At 43.4% G+C, this 23,137-nt stretch overlaps 2 protein-coding genes across 3 annotated transcripts; one reads left to right on the top strand and one right to left on the bottom strand.

Annotated features, from left to right (window-relative positions):
• Positions 1-1,657: 1,657 nt before the first annotated feature.
• TRNAU1AP (tRNA selenocysteine 1 associated protein 1) lies at positions 1,658-15,615 on the bottom strand. 2 transcript variants are annotated; one of them, XM_026702486.2, is made up of 9 exons: positions 15,427-15,615; positions 13,556-13,653; positions 12,389-12,488; positions 10,040-10,092; positions 6,646-6,777; positions 4,205-4,324; positions 3,169-3,331; positions 3,008-3,041; positions 1,658-2,191 (listed from the first exon to the last, which is right to left on the bottom strand). In XM_026702486.2, exons 1-9 carry the CDS (start codon positions 15,451-15,453, stop codon positions 2,058-2,060), a joined length of 861 nt encoding a protein of 286 aa, XP_026558271.1. In that variant the 5' UTR covers positions 15,454-15,615; the 3' UTR covers positions 1,658-2,057. The 2 variants fall into 2 exon arrangements, with proteins under 2 accessions (XP_026558271.1, XP_026558270.1); XM_026702485.2 differs by having other exon boundaries at positions 1,658-2,209.
• LOC113437681 (CCN family member 2-like) lies at positions 15,452-22,699 on the top strand. The gene is made up of 5 exons (XM_087939421.1): positions 15,452-15,703; positions 17,327-17,540; positions 19,950-20,201; positions 22,296-22,303; positions 22,388-22,699. Exons 1-5 carry the CDS (start codon positions 15,452-15,454, stop codon positions 22,697-22,699), a joined length of 1,038 nt encoding a protein of 345 aa, XP_087795547.1.
• The last annotated feature ends 438 nt before the right edge of the window (positions 22,700-23,137 follow it).

Here is a 23,137-nt window from a genome sequence, read left to right on the forward strand (position 1 = left end):
GGAAGGTACAAACAAAAGAGCTGTTAAAATATTTGACCAAATTGCTTGGAAAATCGGGTTTGTTGCCTTTTTTTTTTTTTTTTCCAGACGGAGAAAATTAATCTTTTAGCAACACATTTCAGCCACCCCTTGCTGAAAATCAGGTACAGACTTCCTACGCTGCCAATTCAATGTATTCCTAGTATACATGCTAAGGACCTATGCAAAATATGTATGCCTCCTTAGTATATAGGCACACATGTACAGGTGTTTGGATTATCTCTTACTAGAGGAAATATTAAACTTTAATATGTTGCCTAAAGTTGCCATTTTGTGTTCATGAAAACCAGAATTTTTAACCAAAATGCAAACAATATGCTGATTAAAACATTTTTTTTTCCATGTTCCATCTACCCCATCCCTTTGTCTTTGCATCTAGAGGCGAATCAAATCTGCCTGTGGAGTAAATATTTGACAGCTATAACCTATCCATAATGCAGTGAAAGGTCATGTACTCTGATTTTCAGATACAACATTACCCGATTTTTTTTTGGGGGGGGAATCGTACAATTCAATATATGCTTACTTCGTTCTTCCATTTCACAGGTATACAATTTTTTTACAGGTAATTCTTACCCGGTAAGACTTAGTGACTTGCATAAATTTCTCTCAATTTCTAAATTGGAAATAAACCCTGCTATAAATGCACACATTTTCCTTTCCCTGCAGAAATTTAACTAGGTGGACAATCCACTGGAGATGTTAACACCTGTTTGCTTTTAGGAATTTTCCTTTAATTGTCACTACAATAAACGCAGTGTAGTCGTGGGAATTGTCCTATTAACAATACAACTTGTAGAGCCACAAGCAAGACATCACAGGCTGACATGGCCTCTAGTCCTACCTAGAGACACTAAAAATGCCAGTTTATAAAACTGGTCCAGCATTGCTCAAAGCTTCAAAATCCCCACTCTTCTCTGCACTTTATAACAAAAGATAATATAAAGGACAGCACCTGTGTGTTCAAAACTGAGGGAAGCAACTTCTATTCTTTGAATGCAAGATTATTTTATTTTATTTATTCACTATAGTTGCCCATCTCGATCCAATCCACATGTAATCAGACACTAGGAATTTCTGTCAATAATTACTGCATTTAATTCATTATCTTCATATTAAGACTGCCTTTAAACTGCACACCTCATGGGAGAAATTCCAGACCTCATTTGAGGGGGAATTATATTTCTTTTCTTTTCTTTTTTTCCCCTACTGTTACTAGCAGAGTTTTGAAGTCGTAGGAAACACTGCTGCATCCTTTGAGTGGCTCCCAATAAAGGTATTATCCAGTTATGGAGTACACAATTACAATTTTCTCCAATCACCTTGGACTCTTCATATTAAAACAGAATATCTGGTTGTTTTAACAGAAGTCGCCTCCACATGCTTCAAAATGTACAGTTTGTTACCCCCTTTCAGAAACTGCTAAAAGCTTGCCCAAGTTATTCTGCCTGCTCCCTCAAAGATTGTTTTTTTTCTTCGTAGTGCAGTTTTGCTTCAAAATCATTTCTACAGAGTTATTTCAGCGAAGAAAAAAAGAAAGCGTCCATGGAACTGTTCCACAAACCTACTTCTGACTCCTGATCCCATTTACCCTATGGAGAACACCAGATACCCCATCTTTACAGTGTAAAAGATACTTTTCTTTTATTGTAGTTGGAATTAAGATTTCCCATCTTTTATTTAGTTCATAAATTAGAACTTCTTGGCTGGGATAAACAACTCTTGCCTTAGGATCAATAGCGGGCAGGTGTGGGGTGAGGGAAGGGAAAAGAAATAAAACTAAGTCCCCAAGTTCTAATTTCATCTCAAATAAAAGTGACCACAGTCTTCCTCTGGTCCTGCCTGTTGCTCCACGAGTCCAGGAAGAACCCAAAGCTGTCCTCTGCATCCTTGAGTTGAGGATCTGGTGGAGAGAGAGGGACGAGTCCGTTTGCAGCTGTGACTTCCATGCGCTTTGGCAGGAATCCCAAGGCCCACCGGCACACGGCTTGGAGGGAGCACTCTCGGCAACACAGCAATTATGCGGCTTGCAGCTCTGAAGACACACTGTCCAAAGGCTGCCAATGGCATTCTATCAAGGCATCGTAGAGTTCTTCGCTCTGCTCCATAAACTGCTTGTTGGCTTCACTCACGTCCGTCTGGGGCATCGGATCTGCCAACGGAAGGAAGCCTACATGAGTGAATTTCGGAAGACATTTGTGAGTGCTGAAATACAGAATTCTTCATGGTTTGGACCGCTGATTTAATAAGTTCCAATATCAACCAGAATTTCACCTACGTGGGCAACCTCTTTGAACAATCTACAATTAAACCATAACCCCAAACATTGATTCAGTGTTTTCTCCAAATGGATGAAATAAAAATGGAGGTTTCAGAAAGATGAACAAAGAGACCTTTTGTATAAATAAAATGCCTGCTCATGCAGCAACTGGTGAAATAAAGATACAGCTGTCAAAACTGGGCTGTTCTCCATGCATTCATCTCAAGCACTTTAACTTAGAAAACGATGGAGAGCTTTTTAATCCATTTGAGAGAACAAAAATCTATAGAGAGTTTTCTCTTAGGAAAGTTACATACATATAGCAATTGCACTTAGACTGCTTCCCAGTGCTTCCCAGAATTCTCCAGCCAGCTATGCTGGAGAATTTTGGGAGTTAAAGTCCACAAGTCTTAAAGTTGCCAAGTATGGGGACCCCTGATATAGCATATCAAAAAAACACTTTTAACCAAATGAAAATGTAAAGAAACTGGAGTTTTCTCCCCACTACCAGTTCTATATTTGTAAATTCAAATACCTGCTTGGATTAGCAAATATACTGTATTTAATTATATCAGATCTAGAGTATTCAATATTTCAATCTTTCCAAAAGCTTTCTGCTGGCCCAGAAGTGATTTGGTTTAAATTGCCAAATTAGAAAATGAAACATAATTTCTACTTCTAATGAGGAAATACAATAAGCAACCTTACCTTCTAATGCATCTTCGCCCACTTCTTCATATGTCTGCAATAATGAGAATTACAAGTTATAAAGGAATCAAATATAGTTGTATTTAGAAGCATTTAACACGAAGCTTTAATAGCATAAGAACTGCATGGTTTTGATAATGCCTAGAAATCTTTACTCTCACCTGCATAGTACTCTGCGTGTAGCCATATTGTGGGTAGCTGTAGCTGTAACTGCCGGTGTTTTGATCGTATCCCCAATGGGCGTAGTAGTTCTGATACTGTTGGTAGTACTGGTTATAGTTATAGTTGTACATCTGATTGTACTCCACCATCTTAAGCCGATTACTTGGAAAAGAAACAAGGGTGGGGGGATGAAGAGAGTGTCAATGACGAGAATTCTGTAACGTTTCTGAACAAAATTTAATTTATAACGAAAATCCTGAAATGGCACTCATTTCATTCTAAGGCCATATATACTAAAGTAGTATATACAAGGTGTATATACTACTAAAAAAGTCTGTGTGTTTGTCACCTTCAATTGGGTAAAACGGTGCATCGTAAGGCAAACGATTTTTGAATCAAGGTATCTCAAATGGGCTAACGTAAAGTTTTGTATCCAAAATCTAGGACTCATGACTCCAAAGGAAATGAAACGTCAAGGATCTTCAGAGCAGTTGTGTTGGTAAAGTTGTGCTCCTTACCAGATTCTCACAAGCAAAGTCAATGGGAAAGCTGGTAGGAAATCAGAATTTTCTCCCACTGCTTTTTTTGTCCAGCTGTGGTCGTTCTGTTTATTTGTTTAGGTAGGGAAATATTACTGAAACACACAAGTTGCCTAGTAAATCATAACTGTATTCTGTTGAGTAGTGTCTGAAACAGCTTTATTGACTGTGTCTCATTATCTGAGGAATAGGGAAGCTGTGACACTCCACATGGGCCGAATGATAGCTTGAAGCATCTTCATCGTTAGACCAGATTGGCTGGCATTGCTTGGGAGTCTGGTAACACCTGGACGCCCACAAGTAGCCTGAATATTCCTACCAAAGTTTTCAGTCAAGCTTATAGGGTGGCTCTCCAAGGAATCTACCCTTAAATTAATGTACTTATCTGAATTGTGTTAGGAAGTCATCATGGCTTCTAACATAAGGGGAACAATCCCAGTGTATGACCCAACCAAGCGGGACTGTTGAATTAAGCACACCTTCCATCTATACTTACGCTTTTGGTATGGCAACGCTCAAGCGTATCGGCTTAGAACCAAGGCCAACAGCCCCCTGGCACTCGACCAGGGCTCTTTTTTGCTCCAGTTCATCTGAGAATTTCACAAAACCATAGCCTCTGTGAAAACACAGAATAAGCAACAGGAAGGTAAAAGAGAAGGTCAGCTTGCACGATGTCTATGGAGATTCTCAACCATGGAGGTCATGGTAAGCATGCACCTTCTAAGAAGCTCTAGCACAGGGGTCCTCAAACTTGGCCACTTTAAGACTTGTGGACTTCAACTCCCAGAATTCCTCAGCCAGCTGCTGGCTGGAGAATTCTGGGAATTGAAGCCCACAAGTCTTAAAGTGGCCAAGTTTGCAGACCCCTGCTTAACAGAACTTTCTGAAGTGCTCTTGGCTCATTTCCTATCCTCATTTTATTGAACCATTCCTCAAAAACCAAAAACCCTGGAAATGTTGTGGTGCTTAATTTAGTAGGTTTAATTTATTAGGAGTATAAAGGGGAATATACATTCCCTGGAGGCCAGGGGCAAGGTCCCCAGAGACCCTTAAAACATGTTTTCAACTTATATTTGATATAAAACGGAGAGGGAAAATTACTAAATGTCTATTTAGGGCAGGGGTCCCCAAACTTGACAAAAGACTTGTGGACTTCAACTCCCAGAATTGGGAGAATGGCTGGAGAATTCTGGGAGCTGAAGTCCACAAGTCTTAAAGTTGCCAAGTTTGGAGACCTCTGATTTAGGGAATCATATTTATTTCGTTAAAATTTAATGACATTTAAAATGTAGTTCCGTCTTGGCTTTTCCTAGTATTTTTCGGAATACTCGTTTAGTCTTGATCTACAAGAACAGTAGGTTTTCATCACTACAAAGCTTCACGATTACTGTCTTCTAGAGGGCTTAGCTTTCTTTTATAAAGGCAGACAAGATTCCCTCCATGAGAAATGGGCAGGGCTCTGTTAGTTTAAACCAGAGATGGGGACAATGGCTGGCTCAGGAATTCTGGGAGTTGAAGTCCACAAGTCATAAAAGGGCCATCTTCTCCCCCAGACTCCGGTCTAAACCAAAGATGAGAGAACCAGGATCTCTGCTCCATTTGGCATTTGTTTCCTTTAGGTAAACGTAGGCCTTCACTCTATGGAAATGTTGTAGAACTATCCTATACAGGTAGTCCTTGACTTACAACTACAAATTGAGCCCAACGCTTCCATTGATCAGCAAGACAGTTGTTAAATGAATCGTGCCCATTTTTCAACCTTTCTGCCATGGTTGTTAAGTGAAATCACTACAGTTGTTAAGTGAATTATGTGGTCATTAAGCAAATCTGGCTTCCCCCCATTGACTTGGCATGTCAGAAGCTCCCTAGGAAAGTTGCAAACGACAATCCCAGGATGCTGCAACCTGTCAACTCCTAAAGTATTTCTATGGTCTTTTTAGAGTTGCCAATGGAAAGGGAGGGGGGAAAGGGGGTTTGAAAGAGCAGTGCGGCAGCTTGGAAAGCGAAAGTGTATTCTATGAATAGTTTTTCAAAGATAGTAACTAGGTGACCAAAGTTTCTGCCGGGCAAAATTCTAACTGGAGAACATGATTGATGACTCTTGGCTATGGATGTGTCTCATTGGAGAATATAAATTATGATGCACCCAGTGGGTGGGGTGGGGGAAAACCAGGGTCAAGGGTGACAATGAATGATGTGTCTCAAGAGTCAACTACACCCAGGCAGTGCCGGACATGTTAACTCCCAATAAAGCCTTTTGAAATTTTGGAAATTTGGCTCGAGACTCATGATTTAATTGGGGTAACTGCCAGAATCCTGACAGAACCATTGTAAATGCACGTCAGTTGCCAGGCAACCAAAATTTGACTATGTGATTGTGAGGATGCTGCATCAATCATCAGTGTAAGAACTGGTCATAAGTCACTTTTTTCAGTGCAGTTGTTACCTTGGTCATTAAACAAATGGTTATTAATTCAAGGACTACCTATACTAAGTACAGATACATGAAAGAATATACGTGGAACTTAAGCTAGCTGCAAATGTTCTGAATAAAATAGTTTGCACACTGGAATGGATGCTGGCAGGTTACTTTAACTCTGTTGGACCACTGCAATGAAAAAGCCCTCATCACACAATTCAGAGACTATAATAAAGAATACAAAAGTTAAAAGATAATAGTGTACACTGGACAGATAAACTACAGAGGCACCAACATTTTTACACATCTATCTTACCTCCATCGCCTGGATTAGCATCTTAATATTAACTACAGAATGGTGTAGAATTCCAGCACTGCTGTAAATTCAGTGCAACTAAATCTTTTCAGATTTCTCTTAACTGACATATAGAAAGGAGCATCTTCACACAAGGACAACTTTGCTTCCTCCATTGCAAAACAGGAGCAAATAATGCCAAGCACACGTTAGAAAAACTTACTTGGAAACGCCCGTCTGATCCACGACCACTTTTCCACCCCGGCATGATGGGTATACTTTTACAAAAAATTCATATATCATCCCGTCATCTACATCAGGGGAAAGATCCCCAACAAACAGGGAATATTCTGGGCTGTGGAAAGAAAACAGAGAAAGAATATGAATTATCCAAAAGGCAGCCATCAACAAAACTCAGTTAGCATCTGTGAATTATTTTTAAGAGATCAGCTAGGAATGTTCAAATTAGGTGTGTGTGTGGATGTGGGTGCAATGCAGTGGTGAGATTCAAATTTTCTACTACCGATTCTGTGGGTGTGGCTTGGTGGGCATGGCAGGGGAAGGATACTGTAAAATCTGCAGTCAGAGATAGTATTTGCCGGTTCTCCAAACAGCTCCAGAACTGGTCAGAACCTGCTGAATACCACCTCTGGTGCAATGGGCCTGTATTGAATTGAAAACGAGTGGTGGCATTTTTGCAGAATGATTGCAGAATTTTGATATATCCCAGCCCTAAAATGCCAGTGGTGAGGTATATAACCAGTCAAAAGACTGAGAAAGCTTTAATATTCAATCATATTTAATATACCATTTAGGTTTGGTATAGCCACCTCCCTTCAAAACCTGTTTGGAGACATTCTTAGAAAATAAAGGTGATGCTGGAAGCCAGTGTGTTTTGCTTTGCTGGAGGTTAGTTCCTACCACCCTTTTTTAAAGAGAATTTTATCTGGTAAGTCCAGAATTACTGAGTTTAGCTAAGTAGTAGATAAATGCATATAGTGCCCTTTGTAGTTAAAAACAGGGAAAGGAAGACTAAAAAATGAATTAAAACCTATTTTTAGTCATGTGCTATAATGTTACACTTTAAAAACACAGTGGGAGGCTTCATTTCCTTCTCCCCCCCCCAAAAAAAAACCCCAATGACAGTTGTAACCTGTAATTGTGTTCAGACTAAGCAAAACTTTTAAGTCAGTATTTCTCAACCTCAACAAGTTTAACATGTGTGGACTTTAATTTCCAGAATTACCCAGCCAGCGTTTTGCTTGCTAGAGAATTCTGGGAATTGAAGTCCATACATCTTAAAGTCGCCAACATCAAGAAACACTGTTTTAAGTAGCTGCTTAATTTCATTTTACATTCTCCTGTCTCTTGATATCTCCAAATACCTATCCTGTTTCCCTGAAAATATGACCTACCCTGAAAGTAAGTTCTAGCTTGATTTTTACACATGTGCCCAATAGAAGCCCTACCCCCCAAAATAAACCCTAATTAAGATCCCACCCACTCCAGAGTACACTGGTAAAAATTAAGCTACGGTGGGGATGAGGGGGTGGAGCTGCCCTACTACTGACTTTTGGACAGTTTTAGCTAGGCCTTGCACTTCCCGACACCTGCCCATTTCTTCTGCAGCTGGCAAGGCTGGCAAGGCTTTCCTGAGGGCCTATGTAGCAGATAACGAACCTCTGGATCGACCTGGAGCTCTGTTATCAGCTGCAGAGGCCTTCAGGAAAGCCTTGCTGGCCGCAGAAGAAGTTCCTGAAGGCCTCTGACAGCAAAAAGTTGGTTGGAGGCGACACACACAATTGAGATTAGTCAGTGGATGACATCCCCACAAAATAAGACCTGGTGCCTTTTTTGGTGGCAAAAAAATTAAGACAGGGTCTTATTTTCGGGGAAACATGGGTATTCAGAAGTATACATAAGGAAAAAGGGCTATATTTATTAAATGCTTGGATGAAAAATATGGTGAAGTTTTTTTTTTAAGGCAAATACCTCCCCCAAACTAATGAATACCTTTTAGTTTTCAATGTGTTAAGTTGGAACCGTCCCCATAAGGTATCAAGGAGGTTTGTACCATCTGCTCTCTGTGATAAGCAGAACTTGTGATCTTCCATAAGTTTCTACCTTCTTATGTTTCACTATAGAAAGCTTCACTATGTCCTCTGTCTTAGTTAACTTCTGAACATTAAATGATAATAGTTTTAATAACAAGATGTGGAAGCTATCTTCATGTTCCTAAGCATTTCACTGAGTCACAGGCATTAATAACACCACAAGAAACCATGAACAGAGCCCCAAAAGCTTTTACAGTTAATAGAAACAGCCTAAACATTTATTGCTGTTTCCACCACCACCCCGCCATCCAAATATTATCTAGGGCACTACTTCTCAACCTTAGCAACTTTAATATGTGTGGACTTCAACTCCCAGAATTCCCCAGTCAGCATTTCCCCCGGTTTGGAAAATCTATTCAATTTCCTAGAGAAATGAAATGGCTTTGGCACAGCATTGCTTTTCGATGGACTAAAACATGCATGAGCTAAGGGCCCAGTTCTTTGGAATCAAGGCTGTTGGTGCCATTGAAGCTTAATAGTTTGCAGAGTTTGAAAAGTACCACAATCCTGTTTGCTTCTTTAGCCAAGAAAGTGATTGCTGAGGATATCAGTTAATGAATAAAATGCATTCACAGTCACCACTGCATTAAATAATAGCAGAGTTAGCAACATGAGTTGGAAAAACGTGTTGTACAACTCCCAGGAATTTTCATCCACTAGCACAACGCTGCTGCTTGGGACACTTGTATGAAGATTACCCTTCAGGATTTTCTTAGGGAAAAGTAAGCTGAACATCACACTGGAGCCCACATAAAATATAAGAACGTGAAAATACTTCTCTTAGAGCAGGCTTGTCCAACCCGCGGCCCACGGGCCTCATGCGACCCAGGTCACCTCGTAATGCGGCCCAGTGCCCACCCCAACCATCGTGCCACAGCCAGCGAGAAGGAGGAGGAGAGGCAGGCGCGAGGCGGGGCGAGCGCCAGGCCAAGCAGCAAGAGAAAAGGCGGGCGCCGTCAGAGCGCCATCTCCTGCTGTTACCGCCGCCACTTCTGCCCCCGCCCCGCTGCTGCCCCTGCCCTTCTGCCCCCGCCGCCACCCCGCCGCTTCTGCCCCGCCGCCACTTCTGCCCCCACCGCCACCCCCGCCGCTTCTGCCCCGCCGCCACCCCCGCCGCTTCTGCCCTCGCCGCTGCTGCTGCTGCTTCTGCCTTCCAGTCCTGCCTCATCCAGCCGGGCTATTTGCAGGAGGAGAGGTAGGCGTGAGGCAGGTGAGCTTCCCCGCGCAAAATTTGGCTGGAAAATAAACTGTGATAAAAACTGTGATTAAAAACCGTGATAAAAAATAAATAATTTTTAATAAATAATAAATAATAAAAACATCTCACTAACTTTATTTCCAAATAAATTTAATATGTTAACTATGTTTTCTATGGTTTTTTGGGATGATCAGGTATCGTTACTGTTATTTTATTTTATGTGCGGCCCAAACCAAATTTTCATCTTCTAATGTGGCCCAGGGAAGGTGAAAGGTTGGACACCCCTGTCTTAGAGTTTAGCTTACCTGTTATCAGGCTGTTTCCCATATGTGGCATAGTTTAATTTAAAACGCTTTGTCTGAAATACAAAGTAAAGATGCAAAAACACATTTTAAACATGGCAGTTCAGGGGAAATAACAATTACCAGAGTTTTAAAAAGTCACTTGAGTTTTGCTACACTGTGATTTGGTTAGTTCTTTCTGTTCTACTCACATGAGAAGAACCGAAAGCTCCCATAGATGGAATACTCAAATATACACTGCTCAAAAAAATAAAGGGAACACTTAAACACAATGGAACTCCAAGTCAATCACACTTATGTGAAATCAAACTGTCCACTTAGGTAGCAACACTGATTGACAATCAATTTCACATGCTGTTGTGCAAATGGAATGGACAACAGGTGGAAAGCATAGGCAGTTAGCAAGACATCCCCAATAAAGGAGTGGTTCCGCAGGTGGTGACCACAGACCACTTCTCAGTTCCTATGCTTTCTGGCTGATAGTTTGGTCACTTTTGAATGCTGGCGGTGCTTTCACTCTAGTGGTAGCATGAGACAGAGTCTACAACCCACACAAGTGGCTCAGATAGTGCAGCTCATCCAGGATGGCACATCAATGTGAGCTGTGGCAAGGAGGTTTGCTGTGTCTGTCAGCATAGTGTCCAGAGCATGGAGGTGCTACCAGGAGGCAGGCCAGTACATCAGGAGACGTGGAGGAGGCCGTAGGAGGGCAACAACCCAGCATCAGGACCGCTACCTCCGCCTTTGTGCAAGGAGGGACAGGAGGAGCACTGCCAGAGCCCTGCAAAATGATCTCCAGCAGGCCATAAATGTGCATGTGGCTGCTCAAACGGTCAGAAACAGACTCCATGAGGGTGATATGAGGGCCCGACATCCACAGGTGGGAGTTGTGCTTACAGCCCAACACCGTGCAGGGCATTTGACATTCACCAGAGAACACCAAGATTGGCAAATTTGCCACTGGTGCCCTGTGCTCTTCACAGATGAAAGCAGGTTCACACTGAGCACATGTGACAGACGTGACAGGGTCTGGAGACGCCGTGGAGAACGTTCTGCTGCCTGCAACATCCTCCAGCATGACTGGTTTGGCAGTGGGTCAGTAATGGTGTGGGGTGGCATTTCTTTAGGGGGCTGCACAGCCCTCCATGTGCTCGCCAGAGGTAGCCTGACTACCATTAGGTACCAAGATGAGATCCTCAGACCCCTTGTGAGACCATATGCTGATGTGGTTGGCCCTGGGTTCCTTCTAATGCATGACAATGCTAGACCTCCTGTGGCTGGAATGTGTCAGCAGTTCCTGCAAGATGAAGGCATTGATGCTATGGACTGGCCCGCTTGTTCCCCAGACCTGAATCCAATTGAGCACATCTGGGACATCATGTCTCGCTCCATCCACCAACGCCAGGTTGCACCACAGACTGTCCAGGAGTTGGGGGATGCTTTATTCCAGGTGTGGGAGGAGATCCCTCAGGAGACCTCTGCCACTTCATCACGAGCATGCCCAGGCGTTGTAGGGAGGTCATACAAGCAGATGGAGGCCACACACATTACTGAACCTCGTTTTGACTTGTTTTAAGGACATTACATCAAAGTTAGATCAGCCTATAGTGTTTTTTTCCACTTTAATTTTGAGTGTAACTCCAAATCCAGACCTCCATGGGTTGCTAAATTTGATTTCCATTGATAATTTTTATGTGATTTTGTCAGCACATTCAACTATGTAATGAACAAAGTATTTAATAAGAATATTTCATTCATTCAGATCTAGGATGTCATATTTTTGTGTTCCCTTTATTTTTTTGAGCAGTGTACAGACTGAAACGTGTTATTGGAATAAGCACCTTCCCTTACTATTCTAATTATTTTAGTGGACCAAACTACATAATACCATCTTGTGCAGCACAAATGCTACACTAGAAACCAGGAGACTGCAAATTCTAGTCCTGTCTTAAGCATAAAAACCTGTTAGGTGACTTTGAGCCAATCACCAGGAGACTGTGAGTTCCACTTTAGGCATGAATGATTTTGGGCCACTTATCAAGAGACTCTGAGTTCTAATCCTGTTCAGGCATGAAAGCCACTTTGAGTTGACCAACACATATAAAAGGCAGGATAAAATATTTACATCTTGCTTTCATTATTTTTATACATATAACTCAAGGCGGGGAACATACCAAATACCGCGTCCTCCCCCTATTTTTCTCAGAACCTGGGGGGAGGGGGAAGTTTGTGTTTGGGCTGAAAAAGATACAATGATGATTCAGAAATCCCAATGACTTAAATGGGGCTTCTTCGTAAGTATGTGTGCTTAGGATCTCAGGTCGGCTTTTCAGATGATCTTCTTTTACTTACAGGCGTGGCTCCAGGAAGGGGCTTCCCGTTGATTTTATGTAAACATTTCTCTGCTGTGGCCAGATCAGCAAATTCTACAAAGCAATAGCCTGCTGGAATCCTGGAAGGAGAGAAATAGGTCATTCATTGCCTGTGTCTGTGCCTATGCGTGAAAAATGTTGTGGAGAATAATGCTACCAATGTTTACTAGCCACAATAGCTATATATTACCTCCGGTGTCAAGGCAGTACGCCTCTCAAATCCCAGTTGCTGGAAAACACTAGCAGGAGGGCGCTATTGCTCTCATGTCCTGCTTATGAGTTTCCCAGAGGTATCCCCTTGGCCATTGTGGGAACAGAATGCTGGGCTAGATAGGCCTTTGGTCTGATCCAGCATAATTCTTCTTATGTTCTGCTTTACTGCAAAGTGAGAGATCAGGACTTGGCAATCATATCTCAAACAACGTGTCAAATTATGTTCTGCAACAGAGGCCATAGAGATGGCGACCAGGATGGCAGCTTTTCCAGTAGTGGCAACCTGTTTACAGAGTGATGTTCTCAAGACAAATTAAGGCGGCATTCATATAGATACCAGATTGAAATTACATGCACTTGAAAATGAATCATTCACGATCTGTCTCTTGATTGCTTTAACAATTTTGGCAGAAAAGTTTTTGGGGTGCTCCCATTCTTAGAAAGGACTAGGAGAGGGAGCTACGATCGATCAGCGAAGGACGACTGATCTAATGGATTGACTCTGGATAAGCATTGCATCTTGTCCCTGTGACAAACCAGATAGGGTTAATTAAGGGCTCGCTTTGTAAGATGCCCCAAAGTCACAACATGGCTTGTTTAATCTTAGCCTAACGTGGAGTAGGAACCATAATACACCATAGTTTATGCATCACATAGCAATTACAACATAGTGGCTTGTTTAATAAAGCATGGTTAAACTGTGGTCTACTAGCACAAGATATGAATTAAAGCAGTCACACAATCTATAGATGGGTTGAAAATAATCTCTTCTTCCCACTGAAATATATGTACATCAATAGCCAATACATGAAAAACAAATAATCTATTCTGAATATGCACATAAACAGCCAATAAATTAAAAAAACAACAACCAAATAACCCCATCAGTCTATTCTGAACATTAACAGCCAATAAATAAAAAACAATTCAATACCCTGTCAATCTATTCCGAATTATCTTCACACTCAGGACTAGTTGTCCCATAGTAGCAAAAGCTCTTGAAATGAAGTTCTCATCCATATAGGGCTCCAGCTAGAAAGAGAAAGAGAGAGGAGAAAAATAAGACAAGAGTCACATAATACAGCAACAATAAGAATGATATAATTAAGTGCTATCTAAGAGATGCTGCTTGACTCTTCTCGCCTGCAGGAAGCTGTCTAAAGTGATCCAGGAATGCACCTGTTATTAGAACAAGCTTCCTGAAATGAAGTTGCTAACTCTTTGAAGAAAGGGAAAGTGAAGTTGCAGTAGTTTTCTAATTTCCATGCTGTCAAAACTTGGCTCCAAGCAAATCAAATCAAATATAGTGGAATGATGGAAGATGCCAGAGATCTGCATGGTCCTCTACTTTGTTAAACAGGAAAACATTTCAATGATAGCTAAAACACCCAAAGCAGAGATAAATTTCTCCGCCTTTCATGTATTGTCTTCTAAAAAAATATCTAAAAGCAAGGGAATCGTGTAGCCTGTCTCTGTTCCAACCCATCAGTATTGTAAACCGCTACTGAAATTAAAACTTAGCATCCGTTACTGAATTAAAATCCTTCTTCCTTTGTTGATTTCCCTTTCCTTCCTTCTCCTTTTGCATCTCTATTTGAAATGGAACATCTCAGGTGCACAAAGTGTTACTCAAAAGTTAAGAGAGCCACAGGTGGAGGGGACTACAAACAAGAATAGGATAGCACTCTATGCATTTGATGGAAATTGACAGATGGAAATTTGGCCAATGTGCAGATTTTCTAAGGGTTGTCCAGGAGTTGTAGAATGGCACTCAGTATGCCAATTGCACTGGGACCCCCGTGGTCTATTATTACTATTTAAATTTATTATGGCAGAGAGCCAGATAGCAGTTAAGGTGTCAGTCTAGAAACCAGAAGACATGAACGCAGAGCAGCTGGGTGACCTTGGGCCAGTCCGTTTCTCTCCACCCCAGCAAGGAGGCAATGGCAAACCACTTCTGAAAAACCTTGCCAAGCAAACAGCAGGGACTAGCTCGGGCAGTCGCCAAAAGTCAACGCTGACTCTCTCGGAACGAAATAGAAAAACAAGAGTTGGAAGGGACCTCGGAGGTCTTCTAGTCGACCCCCTCCCCCTGCTCAAGCAGGAGACTCTCGACCATTCTGGACAAGTGGCTGTCCAGTCTCTTCTTTACAAGTTTCTAGTTATACGCCGACTCTGTAAACTGCTCAGAGAGGTTTGTAAAGCCTTGCGAAGAGGTATGTAAGTCCGAATCCTTTTGTTATTGTGGTTACCCCCTTTCCAGAAGACTCTGGGCTTACAATATCCCCCCACCCCAATAAACCCCAAAATCAAAGACTAGGAAGCAGGACAAAGCAACCCAGCCCCTGGGAACCCTCAAAATCCGACTGGCTCTCCTGGCCTGGGCACAGAACCAGGATTTTGGGGGGTGTCTTTAAGCGCCGCCCCCCCGCCCCAGCAGAGGGGCGCCGTCCGGATTTCGGGGTGGGGGGCGCTTCTAATTCTTTCTCAAGAACCAGCCCCCGGGGTGGGGGGAAACTTCTGGCCCTTCGCGACTCCGGACTCCCCCTCCTCAGCTTCAGCCCCCCACCCAACCTCCTCCCCAAGAGGGTCTCCCCGCCTAGGCAGCCCCTCGACGGCCTGCGAGGGCCTCGCCGGCGGCACCCGCCCCAAGGAGAGGACCGGGCAGCGACCAACTCAGCCCGAACTCTCTCTGCACGGGGAGGGTCTTCAGTCAGCTAGCCGGGCGAAGTGGGGGCGGCTAAGGGCGCCGCGCCCCCGACCCACCCGCGGCTCAGCCCCGCCGCCGCCGCTGCCGCCACTCACGTCTCCCATCCACAGGCTGGCGGCCATGCTGCTCTCGCCGCTCCAGGGCGCCCGGGCCGAAGGGCGGGCGACGGGGAAGCCTGCCCCGCTCAACCCCGCCGCCGCCGCTTCACCGCGCTTCCGCGGCCCCCGCCTCGCTTTCTCCCTCGGCGCGAGCTTTCTGGACCCCCTCCCCCTCCCGCGCGTCTCGGCGAGAGGCGGAAGAAGGCCGGAGCGGTGGCGGCGCTGCCCACAGCGGCCCCTGCCTTCGCGGAGGAGTCCCTGCAATGCCCGGTCCGTGGGTTCAGCTCAGGCTCGGGCTTTTAATTGGCCATTAAAATGAAACTCATGGGAAGGAATGAAGAGAAGATAGAAGGGAAACAGAAGGGATGTGTCAGCCCTGTAGTCATTCTATGACAGGGGTCTCCAACCTTAGCCACTTTAAGCCTGGAGGACTTCAACTCCCAGAATTCCCCAGCCAGCAAAGAATTCTGGGAGTTGAAGTCCTCCAGGCTTAAAGTGGCCAAGGTTGGAGACCCCTGTTCTATAAGAAAGTCTACAGGGCTGACACAGCGATTCCATTTACTTGTTCAGGATTCCATCTACTTGTTCAAACCAGATTGGGTGAGCTAGCTTTTTCGCCCTGATCCCCGGTTTTAGGACTTTAGTGGTTAGGCAACCTGGTGCAGCCTGAATCTATTAGGGCTTGGTCTTTGGGTCTTGTTAGAGTTGCCAGATTGTTTGGGGAACGAAAAGGGGGAGGTGTAGATAGTGGGGTGTATAATCATAACAACATTCTTTCCCCTGGGAGCCAAGGATGTCCAAGTGGCACCTGGGAATCCCCATTCCCTCCCCACCCCACTAACCTGCTTTCCAGCTCTGTTCTCCTGTGCAGGGCAACCAAAGAAGACCCAACCAATCCGCTGGGACTCAATGGGAGGCAGAGAATAGATGGGGGCGGGGCCAGTCAGCGGTGGGATTTGCCGGTTCTCTGAACTACTCAAAATTTCCGCTACCGGTTCTTCAGAACTGGTCAGAACCTGCTGACTACCACCTCTGGTCCCTGGTTTAGAGAGTGAGGAATCTAAGAAGTCTTCTTGCAACTAGTCCATGTTGTTCGGCTTTGATGTGGGAAGAAAACTATGTGTGTTTATATCATTCGAGTTTTGGAATCTCACAAATCCAGTGCTGCTGCTTCTAAACCTGTGCTGCGCTCCATAATCCCTTCCTCAACTAATCCCCTCCAATGTGATGTTATATGGGGCTATCAAGGGATCCCATCTCTTCTACCTCCTACTTTTTTATTGTAGCCAGAAGACCCGAAAGTTGTTTCCTCCTGCAGATGATTTGGATGCAGGGGTGGGCTTCAAAAATTTTAGCAAGGGGTTCTCTACCTGGTTGCTGGGTGGGTGTGGCCATGGTGAGTGTGGCCTTGACAGCCTCCTGTACCACGGCGGGGGGGCATTTTTGCTCTTCCTGAGCTCTGAAGGTTTTCCTCAAGCCTCCAGGAGGCGAAAACGGCCTCTCTGGGCTCCGGAGGCTCTCTGGAAGCCGGAAATGGGCCCTTTTCCAGCCTTCCTGAACTTTCAGGAGGCCTGTTTTACCCCCTCCCTGAGCCTCCATGGCCATGCACTTACCTGCATCCAAATTGGGCCATGTGGGGACTCCTGGGAGGGGTGGAGTGGGGTGGGTGGGGGCAGCCAGGAGTGGGATTTGGAGGTTCTCCGAACTGCACAGAATCTTAGCTAGTGGGTCTCCCGAACCCCTGCGGACCCCCAGCTGCCCATCCCTGTTTGGATGGCACGTGCCATACAGGAATTCCTAGGGCAGCGTCTGAGTGGCATTTTAATGGGGGAAAAAGAAGAAGATTTGAGCTCACTGTTGCCCATGCACTGCTGAGTTTCTTGTCTTTCTTGTCTAGGGAGCATCTCAGGCATGTTCCTATCCTTGCCAGTGTCCCTCACAGGCTGCCCTCTGCCCTCTTGGCAACAGCCTTTTGCTAGATGACTGTGGTTGCTGCAGGGTGTGTTCCTGGCAGCTTGGGGAGCTGTGCTCGTGGCAAGACCCCCGTGATCACCACAAAGGACTCCACTGTGACTTTTCCCAAACCCAGAAAGATAGCGGCATCTGTTTAGGTGAGTAGTTCGCTCCTATTCTTCTCCTTTTACAAGAGCATAATTTGCGTGTCATGGATAGCCATTCTTCCACTCAATATCTGTGCTGGTCCCCCAATTGCTGCATTTCTGGGGAACAATTTGGAATAACAATGAAAAAAGGTAATGATTGAAGATACGGACTTTCCCCCGTATTGGGCTAGGATAGGATAGGGTTGAGTCAGAGGTCAATAATATGGTTGGTCTGACACCTAGTAGGAAGAGTTTTGTTTTATCTTGCTGTTTTTATTTCTTAGATTAGATTAGAGTAGAGTAGAGTAGAGTAGAGTAGAGTAGAGTAGAGTAGACTGGCAGGTAGAAATACATACATACAGATAGACCATGCCAAAGGAGGAGGGAGTGAAGGAATGGGCTATGTCTAGCTTTGAAAAATGGCGATATAGTAGAAAGCAAGATATGATAGCATTATTCAAGTTCCTGAAAGAATATTGTACAGAAGAGACTTCTTCTCTATCATCCCAAGACATAAGACCGAATAATTTTCTTAACTTATAGGAAGGCAAATCTTTTTGAACATCAGAAAAAGCTTCTTAACACCAGTTTACTGGAACCAACGATGGAGGGAGCTGGTGGGTTCCTTTCAGTGATGTTTTACAGATCAAGATTGGATGCTTTTATTTGGATTTCTGCAGAGAACGGGATTTAATGGTTTAAATGACCCTCCTCTATACTCTGAGACTACAAAAAGCTTCTTCTTTATAAGAAGGTTATAGAAGATAGATTTATAAGAATATAGATTACATCTGCACTAAGGGTAAAAGCATTATCCAATTACTAAGATGGATAATAGGCTAAAATAATTCCTTGTGTGGTCTGTGGATATGAATGATCTACAACAGTGTTCCCAAGCCTGGGCGATCTTAATCTGTATGAATTTCAACTTTCAGAATTCTTAGTGGCTATGTAGCCTGGAGGATTCTGGGAGTTGAGTTCAGTATCTCAAAATTACCCCAGTTGGGAAATACTGTTCAATACACTTCTCATTTCATTGGCTCTACAAAGCCATATTTCTATATTCCAAGATTTCATGGACTAAAGACCACTAAAGTCTCTTTTCATTCTGTTCAGTGGGGGGAGGGGAATCAAATGAGTGAAACCAAAGCAAGCATTCATTCATTCCCAATCAATGGGAACTTAAATGAATGGAAATGCACCTATTTTTTCTTTTTATTACTCTGTAGTGGGAACATTATTTTGCATGGAAGAAGAACTTTAGTTCGTTCAAAGATCATGAAGAGTAGCCAAAAAGAGAGAACTTTAATAAAATTGTAAGTTTTATTTTGTTTAGATAAGTAGCCGTCTGTGTGTCCATTCTTTTGTAGAGTATACTAAAAATGGCTACCCTTTGACATCTTCGTGGAATTTGGCAAGCCGGGGATTAATACACTGGAAATGTTATGCCATTTGATTGGAAAATACCAAAGGTTACAGACCTTAGAAGACTCATTGGATGGTAATTAAAATGAAAGCAGAAAAAAGGAAGGAAGGAAAAATGATTAAACTGTCTAAAACAAAGACCAATGTTCTGGTATTAATGATGAATTTGCTGACATTTGACTGCTTTTGTAGAAAATACGGCTTTACTTATAATAAAATATGCACAGCTTTCCATTCTGTTTAATGCCACCCAGTGTAAGTGTGATGGTTGTTTATGTGGACTGTACATATTCTGTGTTAAAGTCCTGCTCACACACACACTTTTGTGTCATGCCCCTGTCAGAGTCTGAATCTGAGGAGGAAGAGGAAAAGCTAACAGGAAGTGGGAGTGTTGCTCTGTTGGCTGTGGAAGAAACTGGGGAAGGGCAAAGTCCAGCTGGGCAGAGCAAGGGAGAGGAAATTCGGAGGAAGACCCAGGCCCCACCCCCTCTTCATCCTAGGGCATGCAGGGAGGAACAGAGAAGAGAGCAACATGGGTTGTGTGGCTTACAGGGGAGGAAAAGGCCCTGATTCCCTTCATTAGCCACACCTGGGAATGAAAGTTTATAAGAACTGAATGCTATCTGCAGCAGCTGTTGGGAGCAAACGTTGAGTTTATCTTGTGTGTACTTTGGTTATCTGTGTTCCTGGCATCCTCCCAACCCTGTTGAGTTATTGCCATGCCTTCATGTCTGGAATTCCTTCTCCTGCCCTGATGGACTAATTACCTCATTTTGCCTTGATTGGACTCATAGTTACAGTTTTTGTTGACCATGTTTTGGACTTGATTTTCTGCAGCCAAAGGCTGTTCCTGGGAGAGTTTTTCTCCAGCCAGAAGGTAATCAGGACAGTGGGGGCAAAGTTGGAGCTAATAAAGGGACTCCTACTGATTATCTGATGGTGTTGCCTTTGTGTCATGCCCTGGGTCATCACACCTTTGTGTTCCTCCTCCAGCTTATGAAGGGTCCTCCTGTGTCCTGATGGGAAAAAGCTATCTAAATGGAGAGTGTTTCCAGCCCAGTTGTCAGCTGCAATGTATCTGCATGGATGGGTCCATTGGCTGCATTCCCCTTTGCCCTGATGGGGCACGTCTCCCTCCCCCTGACTATCCCTTTCACCACTGGGTAAAAGTGCAGAACAAGTGTTGTGAAGGGTGGGTCTGTGAAGGAAGCCATCAAAAGACCCCTTACGAGAAAGGTATGGCTGGTGAGATGAGAGAACTATGAACAGGGACAGAGAGGAGGTGCTGTAATTAGAACAGAAGAGTTAAAGAATAGAATAGAATAGAATAGAATAGAATAGAATAGAATAGAATAGAATAGAATAGAATAGAATAGAATAGAATAGAATAGAATAACAGAGTTGGAAGGGACCTTGGAAGTCTTCTAGTCCAACTCCCTGCTTAGGCAGGATATCATACACCACTTCAGACAAATGGTTATCCAATCTCTTCTTAAAAACTTCCAGTGCTGGAGCATTCACAACTTCTGGAGGCAAGTTGTTCCACTGATTCATTGTTCTGTCAGGAAATTTCTCCTTAGTTCTAGGTTGCTTCTCTCCTTGATGGGGGTGTTTTTTCGATGGTGGAAGGGGCCAGCAAGGACATCTTGCTAGTGATGGGCAGAGGGACATGTGAAAAAAGACAAGGTGGTGGTGTCTAATGCCAATTTTTCTTTTCAACCCTCTGGACTGAACCCCATTTCCTGGTTGTTAGATCCTCAGTGGGCCTAGCTTAGGTTGCTATTAGCTTAAAGTCTAGTTAGCCCGTAATAAAATAGTCATCATTCTGGAGTTTATCATATCTCCATGTTTGCTCCATAGCATAAGAAGAAAGATCCACTTGATTGGTCATTCCAGACACCTCATGGACCATATTGATTTTCAGAGGACACTTGAGGGAAGCTCCCTTTAGGACCTGGTGCATGGGTTGACCAAGATCTTGGTCATCTCTTGGAATGAGAGAGTGGCAACAGCCTTGGATTGATTTGTACCTGTTGTATTTTAATTAGATCACTTGGAAGAGGTTATCAAGACACCTCAGTCCAACCTCTGCAGCCTTCTAGGTTAAAATATCCTTGACAAATTCTATACAGCATCTCCAGCAAAGGGGAAGCTGGAACGAATGTCTTAGTATGTTTTAAATGTTTTTTTATAGTTATCCATTCTGAAAGATCCTTCAGAGGGTGATGGGTTTTGGGTTTTTTGCATAATAAACATATTGTAGGTAGCACAAAGAAAACTATAGGGCTGAGAGAAAACATGCTTTGAATTGTATTTTTCATATTTATGCCCTGCTTTTCCTCTTAATAGTTCAAGATAATATTATCACAGTGTAGATGTTATTTTCACAATAAACACATAAAATGTGTTTGGTTGAGAGTAACTCAAATGGCTGAACTGGTTGAGTGGTTCAAAGGTCCCAACTAAGGACAGGTAGCTGTGTGAATAGTGAAGGCACTTCTGGTTTCTGGTACTGTAAAATAAAGCATTATCAGTACCTTGGAGAGCTCCACACAGGAACACAGGTAGTTTTTTTTAAAAAAATAAACTATTATTGTGAAAATGATTGTTTCTGCATCCATCTAACTAACACCTTAAAACAGTGTTTCTCAATCAAGGCCACTTAAAAATGTGTGAACTTCACCACTGAGTGTAGATCACTATCTCCAAACATTTTATGAACCTTTGCAGTTGCAATCCTGAAGTGTTACATACCCAGAAAGATTTCATAAAGTTGTTAAAAGTCTGTAGAGATTCTCAGTCATCCGGGTCATGGTTGTCCCAAAGGTGCTTTGTCAAGAGGCAACTGGACTTTGTTTTGTTTTTTTTGAAGACATTTCACTTCTCATCCAAGAAGCGTCTTCAGCTCTGAAGTCTCTAGAGAAGCAAAACGTCTTCAAAGAAAAAACAAAGTCCAGTTGCCTCTTGCAAAAAGCACCTTTGGGACACAAAATTGTTACTTATCTAAAGCTGAAATGAGTGCTGATGGTCACAATAGAACGGATAATCCCAGTTCTATCCAAAGTTTGAATATAGATGTGGTAGTCCAGGCAAGACAGTTGACAATTCCAGAAAGACAGATACAGCTTAAAATCCACAGGTGGAAAAACACAAGGCCAGATTCTCACACACATTGTTTTTCCACTTGATTGCTGTAAAGCACTGTTCCTTAAACTGAAAGGTCCAGCTTTCATCTCTGATCATCTCTGGTACCAAAGCCCAAATCCTCACAGTTGGATCTACCTGAGATCGCAGCTCAGTCCTTCTCTCCTTCTTCTGATGCAACGTCATATGTCACAGTTTTGATGGTATGACAACCATCAGGTTGAAAAAGGCAGGGATAACTCAGAACCCATCCAAGTGATTGGCATCTGTATTTTTTTTTTTTCCAGAAAGGAAAAAGGTGCCTGCGAAACCCTAAATCTCATGAGGCAATCAACTTTGAGTTCACCGGCTGCACCAGCGTCCACCCCTATTGGCCAAAATTCTGTGGCAGCTGCATAGACAATTGCTGTTGTACACAACGTATCACCAGCACAGTGGAAGTTGAATTTCAATGCCCAGAGGGAGAGTCATTTGTCCAGAAAATGATGTTCATCAAATCTTGCTCTTGCCACTTTGACTGTCCTGCAGAGAACGATGTCTTTCTGGGCAGTTACCACCGGTCAGTGGTAGAGGACCACTTCAAACTAAAGAATCAGTAGTGCTGGGTCCTACTCCCACTCTAGATCCAGAAGGTTGAAAGTATCTAAAGATGTATTTGCTGATCACATTTTAGAGAAAGCGGCAATGATCTCAAATGATCCAAGAGACCAGCAACATATATCTGGCATGTTGTGTTTTAAGACAGGGCTAATGTACTTGGTTCTCTACCAATCACACACAATCTTGCAAAGGGGGAGAGGCGGTAGCTGGTGATCGCTTGTTCTGGCTCCCCATTTTATGGCTGCTGAATAATAATTTCGGACTAGTCCGTTTTTAGAGGTGCTTCCATTTCCCACCTTCCAGTCAGAGCTGAAGAAGCTTCTTGGATGAGAAGTGAAACGTCTTCAAAGAAAAACTAGAAAGTCCATTTGCCTCTTGAAAAAGCACCATCTCTCTCTCTCTCTCTCACTCTCTCTCCCCCTCCCTCCCTCCCTCCC

Source organism: Pseudonaja textilis, chromosome 10, assembly GCF_049901715.1.
Source record: "Pseudonaja textilis isolate UNSWEBS1 chromosome 10, rPseTex1.2, whole genome shotgun sequence".
Classification (NCBI taxonomy): Eukaryota; Metazoa; Chordata; class Lepidosauria; order Squamata; family Elapidae; genus Pseudonaja; species Pseudonaja textilis.

What these genes read in the sequence shown, in the direction of transcription:
- TRNAU1AP (XM_026702485.2), bottom strand. Translation starts at nt 15,453, where the DNA reads ATGGCCGCCAGCCTGTGGATGGGAGAC. An exon ending in ACACGCAGAGTACTATGCAG is followed by an intron (nt 3,042 to 3,168) that starts GTGAGAGTAAAG and finishes TCATTATTGCAG; the next exon opens with ACATATGAAGAAGTGGGCGA. An exon ending in GGGCGAAGATGCATTAGAAG is followed by an intron (nt 2,210 to 3,007) that starts GTAAGGTTGCTT and finishes TCACTCATGTAG; the next exon opens with GCTTCCTTCCGTTGGCAGAT.
- LOC113437681 (XM_087939421.1), top strand. Translation starts at nt 15,452, where the DNA reads ATGCTGCTCTCGCCGCTCCAGGGCGCCCGGGCCGAAGGGCGGGCGACG. An exon ending in GTCCCTGCAATGCCCGGTCC is followed by an intron (nt 15,704 to 17,326) that starts GTGGGTTCAGCT and finishes TTTCTTGTCTAG; the next exon opens with GGAGCATCTCAGGCATGTTC. An exon ending in AGATAGCGGCATCTGTTTAG is followed by an intron (nt 17,541 to 19,949) that starts GTGAGTAGTTCG and finishes TTCCTCCTCCAG; the next exon opens with CTTATGAAGGGTCCTCCTGT.